The following is an 18,293-nucleotide window of genomic DNA, read 5'->3' on the forward strand; positions in this document are numbered from 1 at the left end:
GGTTCTGTCCAGGTTGTCCTATTTTTCTGTCCCATTACAGTTTTAGAGTAGATGGACACTGGCAGGATTTTTTTGTAGGAGGAACTCCTTTGCATATTAAGCCACACAGCCCTGATGTAGGCAATCCTCCTGGAGTTTACATTAGGCCCTGTACTAAGAGCTCTGTAAGCTCTTGGAGGATTGGCTACATCTGGGGTGTGTGGCCAAATATGCAAAGGAGTTCCTGCTACAAAAAAAAAGGCCCTGGACACTGGAATCATGCAGAATACCACAAAATGGTGGTGGGAAGTACCATCAAGACACAGCTGACTTAGGGTTTCTGAGACCTGACTAGTTTGGGCTATCCTGGTTCATCCAGATCAGGGCTCCCACAAAATATTTAAATGTGGAACAGAAACACCTTTACAATGCAAAATAAACGTTTAGGCAGTCAAAACGCAGGAGGTGAAATCACATGGTATAGCTGGTCTAGGACTGTACCTTGGATTGTCAATGTTCAGGTGGGATTTGGAGGTGTCTCAAAATTACTTCTTACCCAGAGGGTGATTAACATGTGGAATTCACTGCCACAGGATGTGGGGGCGGCTACAAGCATAGCCAGCTTCAAGAGGGGTTTGGATAAAAATATGGAGCAGAGGTCCATCAGTGGCTATTAGCCACAGCATATTATTGAAACTGTCTGGGGCAGTGATGCTCTGTATTCTTGATGCTTGGGGTGGGGGGGAGCAAAGCGGAAGGGCTTCTAGCCCCACTTGTGAACCTCCTTTTTTTTGGCCACTGTGTGACACAGAGTGTTGGACTGGATGGGCCATTGGCCTTATCCAACATGGCGTCTCTTATGTTCTTATGTACAGCTGATCTCCTGATTATTGAGATCTCCTGGAGAAAATGGCTGCTTTGGATGGTGAACTCTATGGCATTGTCCCCTGCTGAGGTCCATCCCCTCTCTAAACCCCTCCCTCCCCAGGCTCCACCCCCCAATTCTCTAAGAATGTCCAAACTCAGAACTGGCAACCTTAGATGTACCATTCCAGCATACAGGAGGAATGTTCTACCATATTTTGCTGAAGTATGATGAAAGAGAGATGGGATTTCCAAAGAAGAATCAACGAGTGTGAGAGGAGTTTGTAGCCCTTCCCACACCAGTCAGGTTTCACTTTTAGCCCTCTCTCCAGGGTCTCAGGCTGAGAACTTTCACATCACCTCCTACCTGATCCTTTTAACAGGAGATGCCAGGGATTGAACCAGGAATCTTCTTTATGTCAAGCAGATGTTCTGCCAGTGAGCCACAGCCCCATCTAGGTAGTGCTGCCTTGAGTCAGTGGGTGGAGCTGGACTTGATGATCTGTTCAATATGTGGCCCCCATTACAAAGCGGTTGTGGCCCAACACTTGGACAGGAAAAAGAAACCCCAGCCATTTAGGCCTCCGAGTCACTCTTTTCCTGAATGGCACTCATCCACTCCATGTTGCAACTCCTTTTTCCAGATAGCATTAGCATCAGATTATTGTTATCTGTTTTTGGCATATTGGCACCCATTGGCGCCAGTCAGGGCTGGCACACTGTTGCACCAAGCTCTGGACAAACATGACTCTCCACCCCAAACTGCTTGCAAAACCTTAATGGAAGGGAACATGCAACAAACCACTGCATATGTATGACAGATGAAACAGTCACCAGACTGGCATTGCTTAATGTTGGAGTCTTGAGCCTGGATCGTGGGAGTTGATTTCAAGGAAACAATTAGCAGCTTCTAATTCCACCCTGGCAGAAATAAATAGGCCCTTTTGAACAATCTCAGAAGGATTGCAAGGGGTTCAGAATTATTCTGCAGCATAAGGAAATCCAGTTTCTTAACTTTATGTTATTTTTAAGGGCTAGGAATGGTGTGCAAAGAATTCACCTGGTGATGATAATACAATTGGTCATAGCTGCAATGCTCAAAGGGTGAAAGGCTAGTGACGCTGCACAATGGTTTTACACCAGTTTAACCATTGTGGTTTCCCATCCTACAATAGATGAGAAGGGAGACGGTGCTATCCATTTGCGGCTGGAGAATGACACATTATATTGTCTGAGGTTACTGAACTTTCCACTCCTCATTGCCTTCCCCAAAACAGAAGAAACTTATGCTGGTTTTAGACAAAATGGTTTAAAACTTATGTGAGCATTATAGCTCCCCACCACCACCCCAAGATATTGGCAATTGTTGTTTTGGTGCACCTGCTGAGAATTCTCTGTTAGACCCTATCCTTCCCCAACATCCAAACTTCAGTTCCCAGGGGAGAGAGGATTTTGCTTAAACTGGTTTACACCAATGGTGCAGTTATCTCATGCAGCTGTTTCCTTTTACATAGATGATAAACTCCATGCAACAGCAACAATTTTAGCAGTTGCTCATTCCTAAATCTGTACTTTGGACAATCACATCATAGGCTTGGGATTTTTTCATGGATACAAATTCTGTGTCTTCAGTGAGGAGTTTACCAATTCATTCTTTGTTTCAAAAAACCCTTATTTATAACCACTTCCATTCATTTTTGCTTTTATTCTTGTTTCCCCTCTCTTTTCTTCACTTACATGCCAATACCAGTGGTGCAATGCCCACCACTATCTTTGTTGAGATGCCATGCCTTGGGACATCCTGAAGACCACACTTCCCATGATGCCCTGTGGCATGGTAACTTGGAAACAGGACCTGAGAAGATGGGAGAAAGATTTTCTTCTCGCTTGTCCACTGGCTCCCTGATTGGGCCAGGATGGCAGTGGCAGCAGCCCTAGCCTCCTATCATCTTAAGAGAAAAGTGAAGTATAATAAATAAATAAAATGAAGACCTAGCCGACACACAGCACCACCATCAGGGGGTTCCACTTGCACCTGCTAGAATGGCCTTGGGTCAGCCATAGCTCTGGCAGAGGTTGTCCTTGAAAGGGCAGCTGCTGTGAGAGCCCTCTCCAGCCCCACCCACCTCACAGGGTGTCTGTTGTGGGGGAGGAAGATAAAGGAGATTGTGAGCTGCTCTGAGACTCTTCGAAGTGGAGGGCGGGATAGAAATCCAATATCTTCTTCTGTCTTCTTCTACAGAGGTGCAGAACACCAAAGAAAAAACAATATTTATTGACGGTCATAATAATGAATGGGCCTTTTCATTTTTAAAATATGTTACTAAATGAACGCACCTTCTTCATAGCAAACAGAAACCAATTAGTGCAAATTCTTCTGCACCAAGGTGCAATTTGGGGAAAGCTTTGCCAAAGGATCTCAGTATCCCTTGAGTTATCCAGTAACCCAGAAGACCCAGGTTCAAATCCATTCTTACTCGTGAAACTGACTAGGTGATCTTGGGTCAGTTAGACTTGCTTAATCTTTCTCACAGTGATGTTTTAAGGAAAAAATGGAAGAAAGTGTTCCTTGGAGAAAGAGTAGGATAGAAATGTGACTGATATTAGAAGCAAAAGCGCTTTCCAAAATAACTCAGGTGATGTCAAATATTCACCCATTTCTGTTTCAGGGTGGAAATTAGTTCTTTCAGCAGCTGAAATTTCCTTTTTTTAAAAATAAATTGAACCCTGAATTGAACAAATGTTCACCTTTTTTTAGTCATAGAATCATCAAGTTGGAAGAGACATCAGTGTCATCTAGTCCAATCCCCTGTGTAATGCAGGAAATTCACAAATACCTCCCCCACACATACATTCCCAGTGACCCCTGCTCCGTGCCCAGAAGATGGCAAAAACCATCCAGATTCCCTGGCCAAAATGGCCTGGAGAAAATTGCTTCCTGACCCCAAAGTGGCAATCAGCATTTCCCTGGGCATGTAAAAAAAGGGCCACAAGAACTAAGCTCTATGCACCCCTTCCAGCTGTCCCTCTCATGATCTGCCTAAGTTCACAGAATCAGCACTGAGTCGCACACAATTCAGTTATTACCATGTATTTCTGTACTCATGTTTAATACCATTTATTTCCTCTGCCTCCAGATGCTTTTGTGCCATTTTCTTCCTGCTCAGGGCTTCTTTTCTACCTTCTACCACAGGGGTGGGGAACATCAGGCCCGAGGGCTGTTTGCGGCCCTCAAGATCACTTGGTCTGGCCCTTGGGGAGCCTGAGTGGTGGGCATTGTGAAGGACTGCTGCTGGGGTATGTGGGTGCCTTTAAAGGTCTGCTGGGAGCAGCTGCAGTTTCCACATGAAGGGAGGGATGGGTGGCGGGGGGTGGGGGGGTGGGAGCCAGCTACTACCAGTTCAATTTGCACTTGATTATCCCAGATGGTGTGGCCTAATATGCTAATATTAGAGGTTGTGGTCTAATATGCTAATGAGTTCCTGCTGGGCTTTTTCTACAAAAAAGCATTGGATCTAGGCATTTGCCTAGGGCAGCAGGCCAGGAGGGTGACTTCAAATACAAAAACAATTATTTTCATTAATTTTGCCAGCCTGAATCGTTCTCCCTCGGTGGAGCGCTGTTTTTTAAGTTGTTAATTTTGTATGGCCCATGAATAATGTTATAAATATCCAAATGGCCCTTGGCAGAAAAAAGGTTCCCCACCCCTGTTCTACCAGATATCACATAGCTAGCCTGATGACATCCACTCACTGTTTTGCGAATCACTTTTAGACACAGCTTGCTGTTATCATTGAAGGAAATGCATTCTAGACATTTTGCCTCCGTGATGCTAGACAGTCAGGAACCACTCAGTGAATGTGGCTTGTTCTAGCCAGTGTTTCCTAAATACACAAACACTGTTGACTCCTTTCACTTCAGTTCCACTCCACTACCCCCTGAGCTGGAGAAGAGAGAGTCGCCATTTGATGCTGAAGAAAATGTTCATTAAAACTTCTCCCATTTTGGCTCAGCCCTGATAATCTTGGCAACCTCTTCAGGGCTGAAGGCACTGCAACGTTAGTAATTTCACTGAGGAAACATAGGATGAAGTCCGTTGTCTTTCTTTGCAGAAGTAATGTCCAACCGAATGGAAGGGATGATGACATCTTACACGCCGCTAGCACCACCACAGCAGCAGATCGTAGCGATGGATCAAAGCAACTATGCCACTGACCCCTTCCAGCAAGGTCTCACCCCACCACAAATGCCAGGTGACCACATGAACCCCTATGGTAAGACTCACTGGGAACCAGCTGTTGTTGACCCATCCAAGTTGGAGCACCAAGGCTTCTATCCAGGGTGGCCCCATTGCAGATACTGAGAAGTCTTCTGTACCTTTAAGGACTGGTTCACAAAGCAAGTGTGGTGGAACATGGGAGAAAAATGATCCACACACAATTCAGTTATTACCTCTGGACTCTCATCTGCTTGTTTTAGAATCCCATGGAAGGAAGCAGAAGCTTCCAGGTTCCGGCACAAACAGTGAGGCAAGGAGAGGCTCACTAGGCCGTCGTATGACCCAGTTGTCCATTCAGACCATTAATTGGCCCGACTTCCCAGCTTTAAAAACAAAATAAAACTCTAGCATTTTGCCAATCCAGAGATATGAGGCAAAATGTGCAGACGGCCCTCTGGTCAGCCATTTTGTGAGAACCAAGCCTCTTCCCACCTTCCATTCTCCTAGCCCTTAATGAAGTCTCCACTATGATTAACAAGCATCTCTCCCTCACAGGCTTTGCTGTTGCCTGAGATGAGTATATCCTGCCACAAGCAAACCGTCAGGGCCAAGCATGCTTCCTCTGATTCTTTCCCAACTTGTTTATGTGTGTGTGGGTGGGGGAAAGTTACTAGGAACAGACATCCCAAACCAATGCTACACAGAGCAACAATGAATGGGTTTGATAGATTCCTTACTCAGACTGCCTTTGCGATTGTCCTCAGGGGATAATTCGTACTCTAATACATATTTTGTTGGACTGTCCTCTTTATAAACGTTAGAAATAGTTTGGTTTTTTTAATACAACACCTTTTGTCACACCACAAGCTAGTTTTACTTCTTTTATTATCTGACAGATTTCCAAACCTTACCCATGCTGTTACAAGATTTTTCCATTGGTTTCGTGTTGTATCCAGATGATGTTACTTAACAGATGGGTTTTTGACTGCTCAAGACATTTAGTCAAGAAGCTTTAATCAGATTAAAGGAAAGGAATGTGTTTGATAACACACAAAATAAGCAGTTTGGATTTAGATAACTGGAATACAGCAACCTTAGGGTTCATTTACAAGCCATGATGCACCTGTATAGGCATAGTTTGTGACCCAACACTTAGAAAGCATATGGGTGTAATCACACTGCAAATTTGATCTGCCATAGCCACCCCCACCCCCGGATTTAATGTGCACATTCACATGTGCACCTCTTAACATCCCCCCCTGCGTCCCGCCCATCTTTAGAAGAAGAAGAATTGCAGATTTATACCCTGCCCTTCTCTCTGAATCAGAGAGAGCAGCTTACAATCTCCTTTATCTTCTCCTCCCACAACAGGCATCCTGTGAGGTGGGTGGGGCAGAGAGGGCGCTCACAGCAGCTGCCCTTTCAAGGACAGCTCTGAGATAGCTCTGGCTAACCCAAGGCCATTCCAGCAGCTGCAAGTGGAGGAGTGGAAAATCAAACCCGGTTCTCCCAGAAAAGAATCCACACACTTAACCACTACACCAAACTGGCTTTACTTCATCGTTGTACAGGCTGGGACCAGAATAAATAACCAGCAGAAACTTCCTGGTAGCAAACTGCTGAAACACATGCATGCAGGGCTATTTTTGTAGGGAAAAGCCCAGCAGGAACTCATTTGCATATTAGGTCATATTCCCTGATATCACCATTGTTTCACACAGGGCTTTTTTGTAGAGAAGCCCAGCAGAAACTCATTTGCATATTAGGCCACACCAGGGCTCTTTTTCTAGCAATAAAATCAAACAGAATTAAAATAATAATATCAAAACAAGCATTACTAAATCAGGAGCAGCACAATAAACAATCTTACAGACAACCACCCAACAGCATAAGGGTTCAGGGGCAGACAGAGTCTGGAGCCAGCTCTAGTTCTGTGTGGCAGAGTCCTGGTGACTATCTCCAGGGCTGCTGGAGGCTCTGGCAAGGTGGCCTCTGGCACTGGGGAGGCATCGTCTGCAGGCGGCTCTGCAGTGCTGGTCCCTCTCGGTTCCCTTACTCACTGGTTTTGGCTCCTCCCCAAGGGATTCTGCATCAGAATCACTGAATAGGCTGGAGGGGGTCATGACGCAAGCACAAAGCTCAGTCCAGTGTCTGAGGATGTCTAGACTTATACACACAGGTCCTGTGTCAATCAGCCCTAGAATTTGCATAGAGTTGAGAATTTCACTGGTTTTTTGGGGAGGGATGGAGTGTTCCATCACAGAGGTAGTGACAGTGACAAGAGCAGCTGAAATTGGAGGGATTTGCATTTCTGCTTCTGGGTTTGGCAAGAAGCTATCTGTTTCTCATGGCCCTATGTTTCTTCCTTCTTTCCTAGAGTAATCCTAGCTAATCAGGGATCACATATGTAAAATCTTGGGATTTAAAATTGCAGAATCTTCTTTTAGAATTCCCATCAAAGAGCCATCTGGTGTATTAGAGCTGTTTCCTGAACACAGATCTATACCAGGCAGACCCAACCAAACCTAAAATACTAACACAGTCACATAGGATTGCCAGGTCTGACTGAAATATCTGGGGACTTTGGAAATGGAACCAGGAGACTTTGGGGGGCAGAGCCAGGATCAAGGTTGTGACAAGCACAACTGAACTCCAAAGGGAGTCCTGGCTATCACGTTTAAAGGGACCACAATCCTTTTAAATGCCTTCCCTTTGTTGGAAATAATGGAAAATAGGGGCACCTTCTTTTGGGGCTCACAGAACTAGACCCTCTGGCTCAATCTTCTTGAAACTTGGTGTTTTTTTTTAGGAGAGGCACTAGATGCTATGCTGATAATTTGGTTCCTCTACCTCAAAAAACAGCCCCCCAAGCCCCAGATACCCACTGATCAATTCTCCATTATACCCTATGGGAACTGGTCTCCATAAGGTATAATGGAGTGCCCAACAGACATTCAAAATCCCCCCATACCCCCCCCCCCCCCACTTTCTGCTAATGCTGAAACATGGAAGGAGGGTCTCCAGACCAGGGGATCCCCTAGCTCCCTAACTGGGGATTGGTAACCTTACAGGGACAAATGAATGATTCACACACAGGCCAATTGTGTGGTGGTGTTTTAAATGATCCATGAAAAATGTAAGAGAAGCCTTCATCCCCCCAACCCCTGTGCTGTTTTTTCGGTGGAAGATATTTTGGTTTTTCATGGGCACCATTCTGACATGCAAGTACATATCCTGATCCCCCAGTGCCACTGCTTACAATCTCAGGAGTCAGGAACAGAGCTACACATTCTGGTGACCGTATGCACCCAGTTCTTACAAAATGACTTTTGTATTTTTTCCTTATGAGATGCAAAGGGCTTGAAAGATATTGCCTGTTTTATTTTTACCAACTTAGAAGCGGTGACCTTCCCACCCTGGCCTTGTTAGTAAGCCTCATAGAGATTTGGGGCATATCTACCCTAAAAAGTTAAATCCATTCACAGGGGCGGCCCTAGACTGTCTAGCACCCTAGGCAAGGCTAACTTCTGGTGTGTCCCCCCTGCACTGATAAAGTCACTGAGTCACATGCAGGTACCCAATTTGGCATCCCCAGAAGGTCGGTGCCCTAGGCAATTGCCTAGTTTGCCTAGTGGCAGGGCTGGCCATTCAGTAGAAGAAGAAAATATTGGATTTATATCCCGCCCTCCACTCTGAAGAGTCTCAGAGTGGCTCACAATCTCCTTTATCTTCCTCCCCCACAACAGACACCCTGTGAGGTGGGTGGGCTCTCACAGCAGCTGCCCTTTCAAGGACAACCTCTGGGAGAGCTATGGCTGACCCAAGGCCATGCTAGCAGGTGCAAGTGGAGGAGTGGGGAATCAAACCCTGTTCTCCCAGATAAGAGTCCACACACTTAACCACTGCACCAAACTGGCTCTCCTCTGAGAGGGACCTCTGAGAACTGTAATTCCATTGTAGGAGGAGCTAGGGATCTCTTAACAGAAACTTGAAAGCAGCTTTACAGAAATCTACTTCCCAGGATTCTTTAGTTGGGGGCAGGGCTTTTTTTTTTGAGCAGGAATACACAGGAATGCAATTCCAGCTGGCATGGTGGCAGGGGGTGTGGCCTAATATGCAAATGAGTTCCTGCTGGGTTTTTTCTACAAAAAAGCCCTGGTTGGGGGGAACTACAATGATCAAACTGATATAAAGCCAGAATAACTTTGTGGTGTATGTGCTGCCTATATGTTTGGGAGAGGCAAGGAAGAGTAACCTCAGACAATCTATCCTATTGCATCAGGCAGATGGCTAAATTCAGTGCAATTTGGATTTATCTTATTGTGAATAGAATTCTTTGGCATGTAAGATACCTTCTCTTATCTCTTCTGTCCTTCCAACAATGTGTGTATGTGTGTAGTTTAAGTTCCCAGTCAGCAAATGTGTGGCTAGAAGATCATCATGACAGATCTAAGCCCTCTTAGTCAATCTGTGACTGAATTGTACATCCCACACTCTGGCATGGATACTTCATTTCTGGAAGTCTGGCAGTGGAAGGGTGGGAAGTTAAAATAGTGCAAGGACAAGGCAAGCTGAGGGGTCCATGTGACATGACACGCCAGCCCTACACCAGCCACTCAGGTCAGACCCAGGCTGTGTGTCTAATGCGGGTTGGCTCACCCATTTAGGGTTGCCGGGTCTGACTGAGAAAACATCTGGTGGAGACTTTGGGGGTGGAGCCAGGAGAAAGGTTGTATCAAGCCCAATTGAACTCTGAAGGGAGTTCTGGCCATCACATTTAAAGGGACCACATTCCTTTTAAATACTTTCCTTCCACTAGAAATAATGAAGGACAGAGGAACGTTCTTTGGGGGTCATAGAGCTGGACTCCCTGCTCCAATCTTTTTGAAAATTGGGTTTTTTTTAAAAGAAGAGGCATTAGATGCTATGTTGATAATTTGGTGCTTCTACCTCAAAAAACAGCCCTTCCAGAGCCCTAGATACCCACAGATCGATTCTCCATTATACCCTATGGGGACAGGGTATAGTGGATATTCAACACCCCCCCCCCACACACACACACTTTCTGATGACCCCAAAGTGGGGAGAGGGTCTCCAAACCAGGGGATCCACTGCCCCCAACTGGGGATTGGCAACCCTATACCCTTTACCTAACCGCAGTGGGGAAGGAAAAGGCAACTGGTGAGCTGAGACCAATCACTGCTATATGCTAATGACCATCCCAACAAAAATGGCAGCTTAGCTTCTCTCTCTCTCCCCCACCCCCCATATTTTAAGTGGCATCAAGGCACTTCTGACTTAGGGTGACCTCCAGAATTAATGATCTCCAAAACATCCTATCATTAATAACCTTCCTCAGGTCTTGAAAACTGAGGGCCATGGCTTCCTTGACTGAGTCCATTTACCTCCTGTTGGTTCTTCCTCTTTTCCTGTTGCCTTCTTTTCCAGTGACTCTTGTCTTCTCATAATGTGACCAAAGTATTATATCCCCAATTTAGTCATTTTAGCTTCCAGAGAGAGTTTGGGCTTGTTTGAATCTAGAACCCAGTGACTTGTCTTTGTGGCAGTCCATGGTATTCCTAAAACTCTACTCCAACATGCATTTCAAATGAATCAACTTTCTTCCAGCCATCTGCAGCCTACACTACATATATTGTACACAGCTCAATATTTCACAAATGAACATAGCCATATTTTTGAAACACCCCAGTTCTCACACTACATCCCACATTTACACGCAGCTGAAGATTCTGGACTGTCTGCTTCATTCTGTTTTAACGGACTCTAGAATGGGCTGTCTTCCACAGATTTAAAAGCAAAAGAAGACTGATGTCTTCTTGTTAGCATTGTTTTCAAAATAGGTCTCAGCAGCTGCAGTGCACAAAATGGCAGGTTATGTAATGCATTGTCCCTTAATGCTCATGCACAGGGCTTTTTTTGAGCAGAAACACACAGGAACACTGTTCCGGCTGACTTGGTGTCTGGGGGTGTGGCCTAATATGATCCCTGCTGGTTTTTTCCTACAAAAAAAGCCCTGTGTGAAACAATGGTGACATCAGAAGGTGTGGCTTAATATGCAAATGAGTTCCTGCTGGGCTTTGTCTACAAAAAAGCCCTGCTCATGTGCATACAAGTGCTAGAATGCATCTTCCCAGTCACTCAGCGACTGAGGGGGTAACTAAGCTCTGGACTAGACTTATTGTTCAGCTGAGGCTCACCAAGTTTTATCAACACCATCCTTGAAAGAGAAACATTGGAACAACACAGGGAAAATTATTTATTAGGGAAAGGGACCAGAAAATAGGTCCCAACCCTACTAAATAGTGATATAGCGCATACTATCTTAATAATTCTTACAACAGGCTTGTAAGGCAGGCCAGTATTATTATAATCTTATTATGGGGTGAGAGTAGGGCTGCCAACCTCCTGGTGACACCTGGAGATCTTCCGTTATTACAGTTGATCTCCAGATAGGGCTGCCAGTTCCCCAGTCGCAGCGGTGATTCCTGTGATTTTGGGGGCTCCAATCTGCTGCCCACCAGCTGGCCAGTGGAGGAGACCCCACCCTTGAACAGCCCCCTCCTGCATTGATATCGTCAGCATGATGACGTCACCCAGAATGACGTCATCACACCGGGCATGTCGCCCATCAGCACTCTAGCTTTTGGACCAAAACTCTATGGTTATTCAGTGTGATGATGTCATTGCACAAAGTGCAGGAGAGAAAACATCCTGGAATGGACCCAGGAACCCCCCACTGGAAGCCAGGTGTAAGACCTGGCAACCCTATCTCCAGATGACTAAGATCAATTCCTCTGTAGAAAACTGCTCCTTTGGAGGATGAAGTCTATGACTATACCCTGCTGACGTCCCTCCCCAAACCTTGCCCTCCCCAGGCTCCACCCCCAAAATGAGCTGGCACATTGCTATTATGGGGGGGGGGGGAAGAGGTGACCAAAGGAATGAAAACTGTGGCAATCTATGACATGTTCCAATCCCAACACAATTTTTTAAAAATTCTCCTACTAAAAGTAGAATTTGTTAGGAGTTGAAAATGCAACACAAAGCAAAATTCTGGGACGGGAATGGAATGAAAAGGAGAAAAATCCACTCATGTCCATTTATTTCTCACTGCTTGCAATCTGAAATACAGCCCAGCAGCAAATGTACCACGTGGATCTTCTGCTTGTCTCTTTCAGCTCTTGGAAAGGAGCCAGTGTGGCACAGCAATTAAATTGCTGGAGTAGATCTATGTAGGGTTGCCAGCCTCTGGGTGTTGGCTAGAGATCTCCTTGGATTATAAATGAACTCCTAGAATCCTAGAGTTGGAAGGTACCTCCAGGGTCATCTAGTCCAACCCCAAAGTATACCTTGTTTTCATATACATGATACCAGGGCTTTTTTTTTTTTTTTTTTTAGCAGGAATTAGATTACACCACCCTGATGTAGCCAATCCTCCAAGAGTAGGCCCCTATAAGAAGAGCCCTGTAAACTCTTGGAGGATTGGCTACATCAGGGGGGTATAGTCTATTACACAAAGGAGTTCCTGCTACAAAAAAGCCCTGCATGATATAAAGTTTCTTCGACTACCAGGTGAGCATTCAAAGTTCTCTCTGACATGCTGGCCCTTGGTGGCTTTGGAAAGTGGACTCTATGACGTTATACTCCACTAAAGTCCTCCCCTCATCAAACCCTGACCTCCTCAGACTCCACCTCCAAAATCTCCAGGTATTGCCCAACCTGGAGCTGGCAACTCTAAGCTACAGAGGCCCAGATTCAAATCTCTGTGCAGCTATGAAGCTCACTGAATGAGCTTGGGCCATTCGCTTGCACCTCTCAGCTGAATGTACCTCCCAGGACTGTTATGCTGATAAAACGGAGGAGGAAAGAATCATGGACATAAATGGGAAAAGAGTGCAACAGATACAAATGCAATCATCAGCCCAAGTCAGTATCTTCAGGATAGTTCAAATTTGCTTTGGCGTGCAGTTACTTTGTGGGAGAATCTCCATCAACACGCCTTGCTGTTAGAAACTTGCCTCCCTTATTGACGTGATCGGATCTTGGAATTCCTAGGAGCTGCAGTTTCCTAACTTGGAATGCAAAATCCCTTCTCCTTGGCCAAACCGCTTCCCACAGATTGTTTACTTATGTCAGTTAGAAAAGGAACTCTCCCACTTTTTTTCAGTTTGTTTTTTACCCTTCTTAAATGTCACAGACTGCCGTGCAAACAAGTCCTTGGCAAACAGCCATGCCTCGTCTCCCTGCTTCCCTCCCTGCTCCTGTGTTATCATTGCACCACTGTTATAAGCTTTAAGAAACAAGCCTGTGTAATCCCCCCCTTTTTCCAAAAACAATTAGCAATTGGAAGTTAAGAATCCCTTATTGACGTGATCGGGTCTTTTCATACTTGCTTTCAGAAGAACCAGTCCAGATATGCTGACAGACACTTGGGAGAGTCCTCCACACAATTGCCCCCATTCTAGAAAGCAGTTATTTGAATGTATCCCTCTTCACACACACTCATGTGCCTTCAATCTGCATATGGAAATGTAACATGAAAAGGAGAAGGATTGGCTAGATCATAAACTTTCTCCCCACAATGTTAGCCTTCCACAGAGAACCTATGACATTGGGGGTGGGGGTGTATATTCAATATTGAGGTCTTACATTTTCTAAGGAACATAGGAAGCCCCCCAGAGTTGATCTAGGGTTCTGTCTGACATGGCATTGGTGAGATGTTGGCTATTGTATCATATGGTTTTTGTGCGCCCCTCAGATAATGTCTGAAGTCCAAGATCTCATGAGAAGAGTTTGTTTTCCTTAGACAAAAATAAATGTGTTCCTTCCACAGGAAAAAAAAGGGGAGCAGAAGGGTTCTAGACAAGTCCTGATGTACTGATTTTCAACTTGCTTAGAGGGATTTTTGTATGAAAGATGACCTCCCCTCCATTTGAAATGGCACAATTCAGGAACACAGTTGCAACATAGAGTTCTGTTGCTTGTGTAGACTAGCTGTTATTGGGCCAGAGAACCCCGACTCCCTTTCTTTCTCTGAGTGGATTGACCTATTAACATGCCTGTTTTTCCTCTTACAGGAAACGACTCCATTTTTCATGACATCGACAGCGATACCTCTTTAACTAGCTTGAGCGACTGTTTCCTGGCCTCCTCGGAAGTAAACTCCATGCAGGCTAGGGTAGGGAACCCTATTGACAGGCTGTACTCTATGCAGAGTTCCTATTTTGCCTCATGAAATTCAAAGGAAGAAAACAAAACAAAAAGGAAACTGATCTTTGCGACAGACGTTTCCCCCCATTTCCCAGCTCAGACACTTACAGCCATATTTTCCTCTGCTCTTCCTTCCGGCACTGTGACAATAGGAGCATTCAGTTAAGAAAGACTCTACTCAAAATAATCTTCTCCAAGATTGCAAAACAGGTGCTTGTCACCCTCAGAACTACACTGGCATCCGGCCAAAGAGAAAAACAGGGAAGGGGGGAAACCGCCCATTCCATGCAGCTCCAGACTTCAACATCCACCATTTTGGTTTCTGCGTTGCCATCATCACAGAGTTGTCCAAGAGTTTCACCATTGGAGCTTTGCCAGATACACAGGAAGTGATGTTTTGGATTGGCCAACCTGACCAAATTGATTGGGAAACCTGGAGAGAGCCTCCCTCCCCGCATTTCTACTGCATGTTTTCACCTTTAGTTGTGGACCGTCGGCCCTCAGAACTGTGAGATATTTTAATGTAAATGTGATTCCTGAGTAATCATTCCCTCTCAGTATGTTTTCTTTCCATAAAACCCTAGACCATTAGTTAATATCCCCTTGTACTGTATGAAACATGAGAGGGGGAGGGGAGAATCTGATCAACAATAAGGCTTGTGGAGAGGGGGAAAAGCAGTGAAATAATAGTATCTTTTTTTAAAAAATTAAAGGCTCAGGAAGGTGCATGAGAAGGACTGATACATTTAGGCTAATAGTAGTAGTAGCTTTTTAAAAATTACAAAAAGAATCTAACAAAAGGTATTTCTGGGGCACACAAACCTTAATATCACTACTTTAGCTAATGGAGAATGAGAATAAACTGTTAACTTTTAAAGTAAATTCCATTCAAAATTTCAGCTGATCTGCTCCACACCGCTGATTGGCAGTCGTCTGTTAATCATTCCTTTCTGCTTATATCTCTGACAGAAATTTACTCAACTCCATTGTCACAACCTGAACTAATTAGAAATGGCTTTTGTTCATTTTCCGTTTGGTCTGTGAGAAAAATTCATTCTTCTGACCCTAGCAAGCTGCCCCAATATCAATCAGGTAGCTGCCACAAACAAGAATCCTTCTGCCCTGTGTCTCTATCCATTTAAAAGTTGATGGAGCCTCTCCCTTAAATGTATTAGTTAATCCAGATTTACATGAACTAGCAACTACTTAAAAGTATAACTGCTATCCTTTACCTGCATCGTTGGAGAAACAAAACTAAGAATGTTTTTCTAAAGAAAAGCTAAAGGTGGTTGGGGAGGTCCAAATATAAAAGAAATTCTCCTTAATCATAGCACTTTCATTAGTATTGGAAAGTAGCAGTGAGCATTGTTGGCTATTTAAAAGCTATTAACTGGTGAGTTCTATCCTGGGTAAAAAAATGGGGTGCTTATCAGGTCTAGCACTGTGTCTCCAGCTGTGGGCAGTCAAATGTCACGGGAAATTCACAGGAACGCCATAGCTAAAACATGTTGCAATTAGAGTTGCACTGATTCTAGTCTTCGGGGTACAGACTGCATTTAGACATAGCAACAAACCAAAGTTTGTCATAAAAACAAAAAAAAAACCTATGGTTAGTTGGGAACCAAGAAGTCTTCATTTCTCATGCTGCATAAGTTGACATAAGACCAAGGACTTGCAAATCTTGTTACTGTGATGACAAACCACAGGGGGTTTGGTTGTTGTTTTTTTGTTCAGTCTGAGTACAGCCACATTCTTGAAAAGTAGATTTTTTTTAGAGTATTAAAATGAAAGCAGTAGTCATGTGACATCTTGAAGACTTATGGAATTTCTTGTGACATGAGCTTCCATAGAAACACCATAGTCTTTGGTGTCATTTGTGTCACTGCTAAATATCCATTGAAAGCTTTGACTTCCATGAGATTTTTCCAATCCTCTTTAAAAAAAAAAAAAAATTAGTCCTTTAAATTATTGGCCATTTCTATGTGTTATGGTCATGAATTCTACAAGAGATTAGTGCATTGTGTGAACAATTGCAACCTGGCCAAACTTTCAGTGGAAATATCCTACACAGAAACTTCTTCAGAAGCAGTGTTTCCACGCTAAGTTATCTAAAGGAATTCTCTCCTCAAGTGAGAAATATCTGTAGGTATTTCAAGGGAAACTGAAAAATTATCAGTGAGTACAACATTTATCAGGGGGAGGTTGTGCATTGTTCTCCCTCTGAACTTATTACATAATAACCATGCTTGAGGGGTGACTATCAAATCTATCCAGATCTGGATATCCAATGGAGTTTATCTGCATTCTTTAACCCCCACACCCGCCTTCTGGTGGCTGTACACAATTTTAATTAGAGATGTGGTGGCAAGTGTGCCCACAGCTGTGCTTGTAAAGAAAAAAGGATTAAGATGTTTTCAAGTTTTAGTAAGACATCTTTTCTTCAAATTGCACATGTATTACCTCAGCTCTGCCTGAGCGTGTGTACATTATAATCAATCTGCTTCGTGGCACTGTCTTTGTTACAGAGTTTAACTACTTGTGGAAGGGTCATTTTGTGAGGTAAAAAAAATACCGTATTTTTTGCACCATAAGACTCACTTTCCCCCCCCAAAAAAGTGGAGGGAAAAGTGTGTGCGTCTTAAGGAGCGAATACTGCAAAAAATTCACACAAATGCCTCTAAATTCACACAAACAGCTCTAAAAACTAGGTGCGTCTTATGCTCAGGTGCGTCTTATGGAGCGAAAAATACGGTACTCTATTGAGCCATGAACTAATGGAGCGCAGAGTGCCCCCGCCCCATGTTAACCATCTCTAGTGTTGGGAAAGAACTGAAACCTTGCCTATCAAATTTGATAGGCCGAGTTCATACTCGATAGGCAAGGTTCCAATTCTTTCCCAACCCATATACTTTACTTTTTCCCCACTTTCCCCACCCACCCATCCATCACTGAGGCCATTGCCTCTGACAGAATGAGGAGTAGGCTACATTTCTGAACTCAGCCTTGCTTAGTCTTCTTCCAGATAACAGATTTTCTTGGTCATCATGAGTGAGTATGACAGAATGTTGAAAAGGTGAGATGGAATGTCAGGAACAGGTTGATATACTGAAAAATGTTGGATTTTTCTGTCCTTTTAGCACCAACGGGCTCCAAGCAGGAAAGCCAAGCCCACTTTGCCCTTCCCAAATGCCTATGGTATCCTGGCAAAGATAAATGTCATTCTTTATTTGTGGTGTGCATTATCTCACAGGAACATGATTGCTATAGGTTTAACCTTTTGGTCAAAGTGTCCAAAGTAGACCTTTTTAGGTTTATACATGTATAAATGTCATTCTTATTTGTGATGTGCGTCCACAGGAACATGATCGTTGTGGGTTTAACCTTCTGGTCAAAGTGTCCAAAGTAGACCTTTTTAGGTTTATACATGTATCACCAAGGGAGGTGTCATTGGGTGAGGAAAACAAACAAACAAAAAAAGGCAGGCAACAACATTTCATGACAAACTCAAGAGTGATAAAACCTCTGACATAGCTACAGAAAGCCACACATGATGATTGCTTAGGCGGGAATTTGAAAACTAAGGATCACAGCACACTGTCTCAAATGAACCTCTCTCTCTCTGGCACAAATAAGCCTCCTCCTCATCATTCAATCATGTTTCTTCAGCTAAGGAAAGAATGCACACTAAGCTAAAAAGCAGCTGGGCAGCCCCGTTTGCTTAAGGAAAAAAATATGATGGCTTAGTTTTAATGTCTTCTCTGTTATGCTATTTTAAAAAAACAAAGTAAAAGAGGTAGAGATTATCCTTCCACACAACATTAAAATGGATTAAAAGTGCTATCAAACTGGATGAGCTATCAAACTAGCAGGATGAGATATTCTGTTATCCTTTTAAAAAAAAAACCTTGCTTATTATTGTAAGGTTTTCTCAATCACCTACAACTTGACAGATTTTTTGCTGTAGTTCAGGAAATATTTAGAAAGATCCTGAATTTCCCCC

The 18,293-nt window shown here is 44.0% G+C and overlaps 1 protein-coding gene across 2 annotated transcripts in view; it reads left to right on the forward strand.

Annotated features, from left to right (window-relative positions):
• LMX1B (LIM homeobox transcription factor 1 beta) overlaps positions 1–14,960 on the forward strand; it is a 201,987-nt gene extending 187,027 nt beyond the window's left edge. The window contains exons 7-8 of one of the 2 annotated variants that reach the window (XM_060251249.1): positions 4,956–5,096; positions 14,161–14,960. In XM_060251249.1, the coding sequence (XP_060107232.1) occupies positions 4,956–5,096; positions 14,161–14,318 (299 nt within the window). In that variant the 3' untranslated portion in view covers positions 14,319–14,960. Of the gene's footprint in view, positions 1–4,955; positions 5,118–14,160 lie in introns of both variants that reach the window. The other variant, XM_060251247.1, reaches the window with a different exon arrangement.
• Positions 14,961–18,293: the final 3,333 nt, after the last annotated feature.

Source organism: Heteronotia binoei, chromosome 12, assembly GCF_032191835.1.
Source record: "Heteronotia binoei isolate CCM8104 ecotype False Entrance Well chromosome 12, APGP_CSIRO_Hbin_v1, whole genome shotgun sequence".
Classification (NCBI taxonomy): domain Eukaryota; kingdom Metazoa; phylum Chordata; class Lepidosauria; order Squamata; family Gekkonidae; genus Heteronotia; species Heteronotia binoei.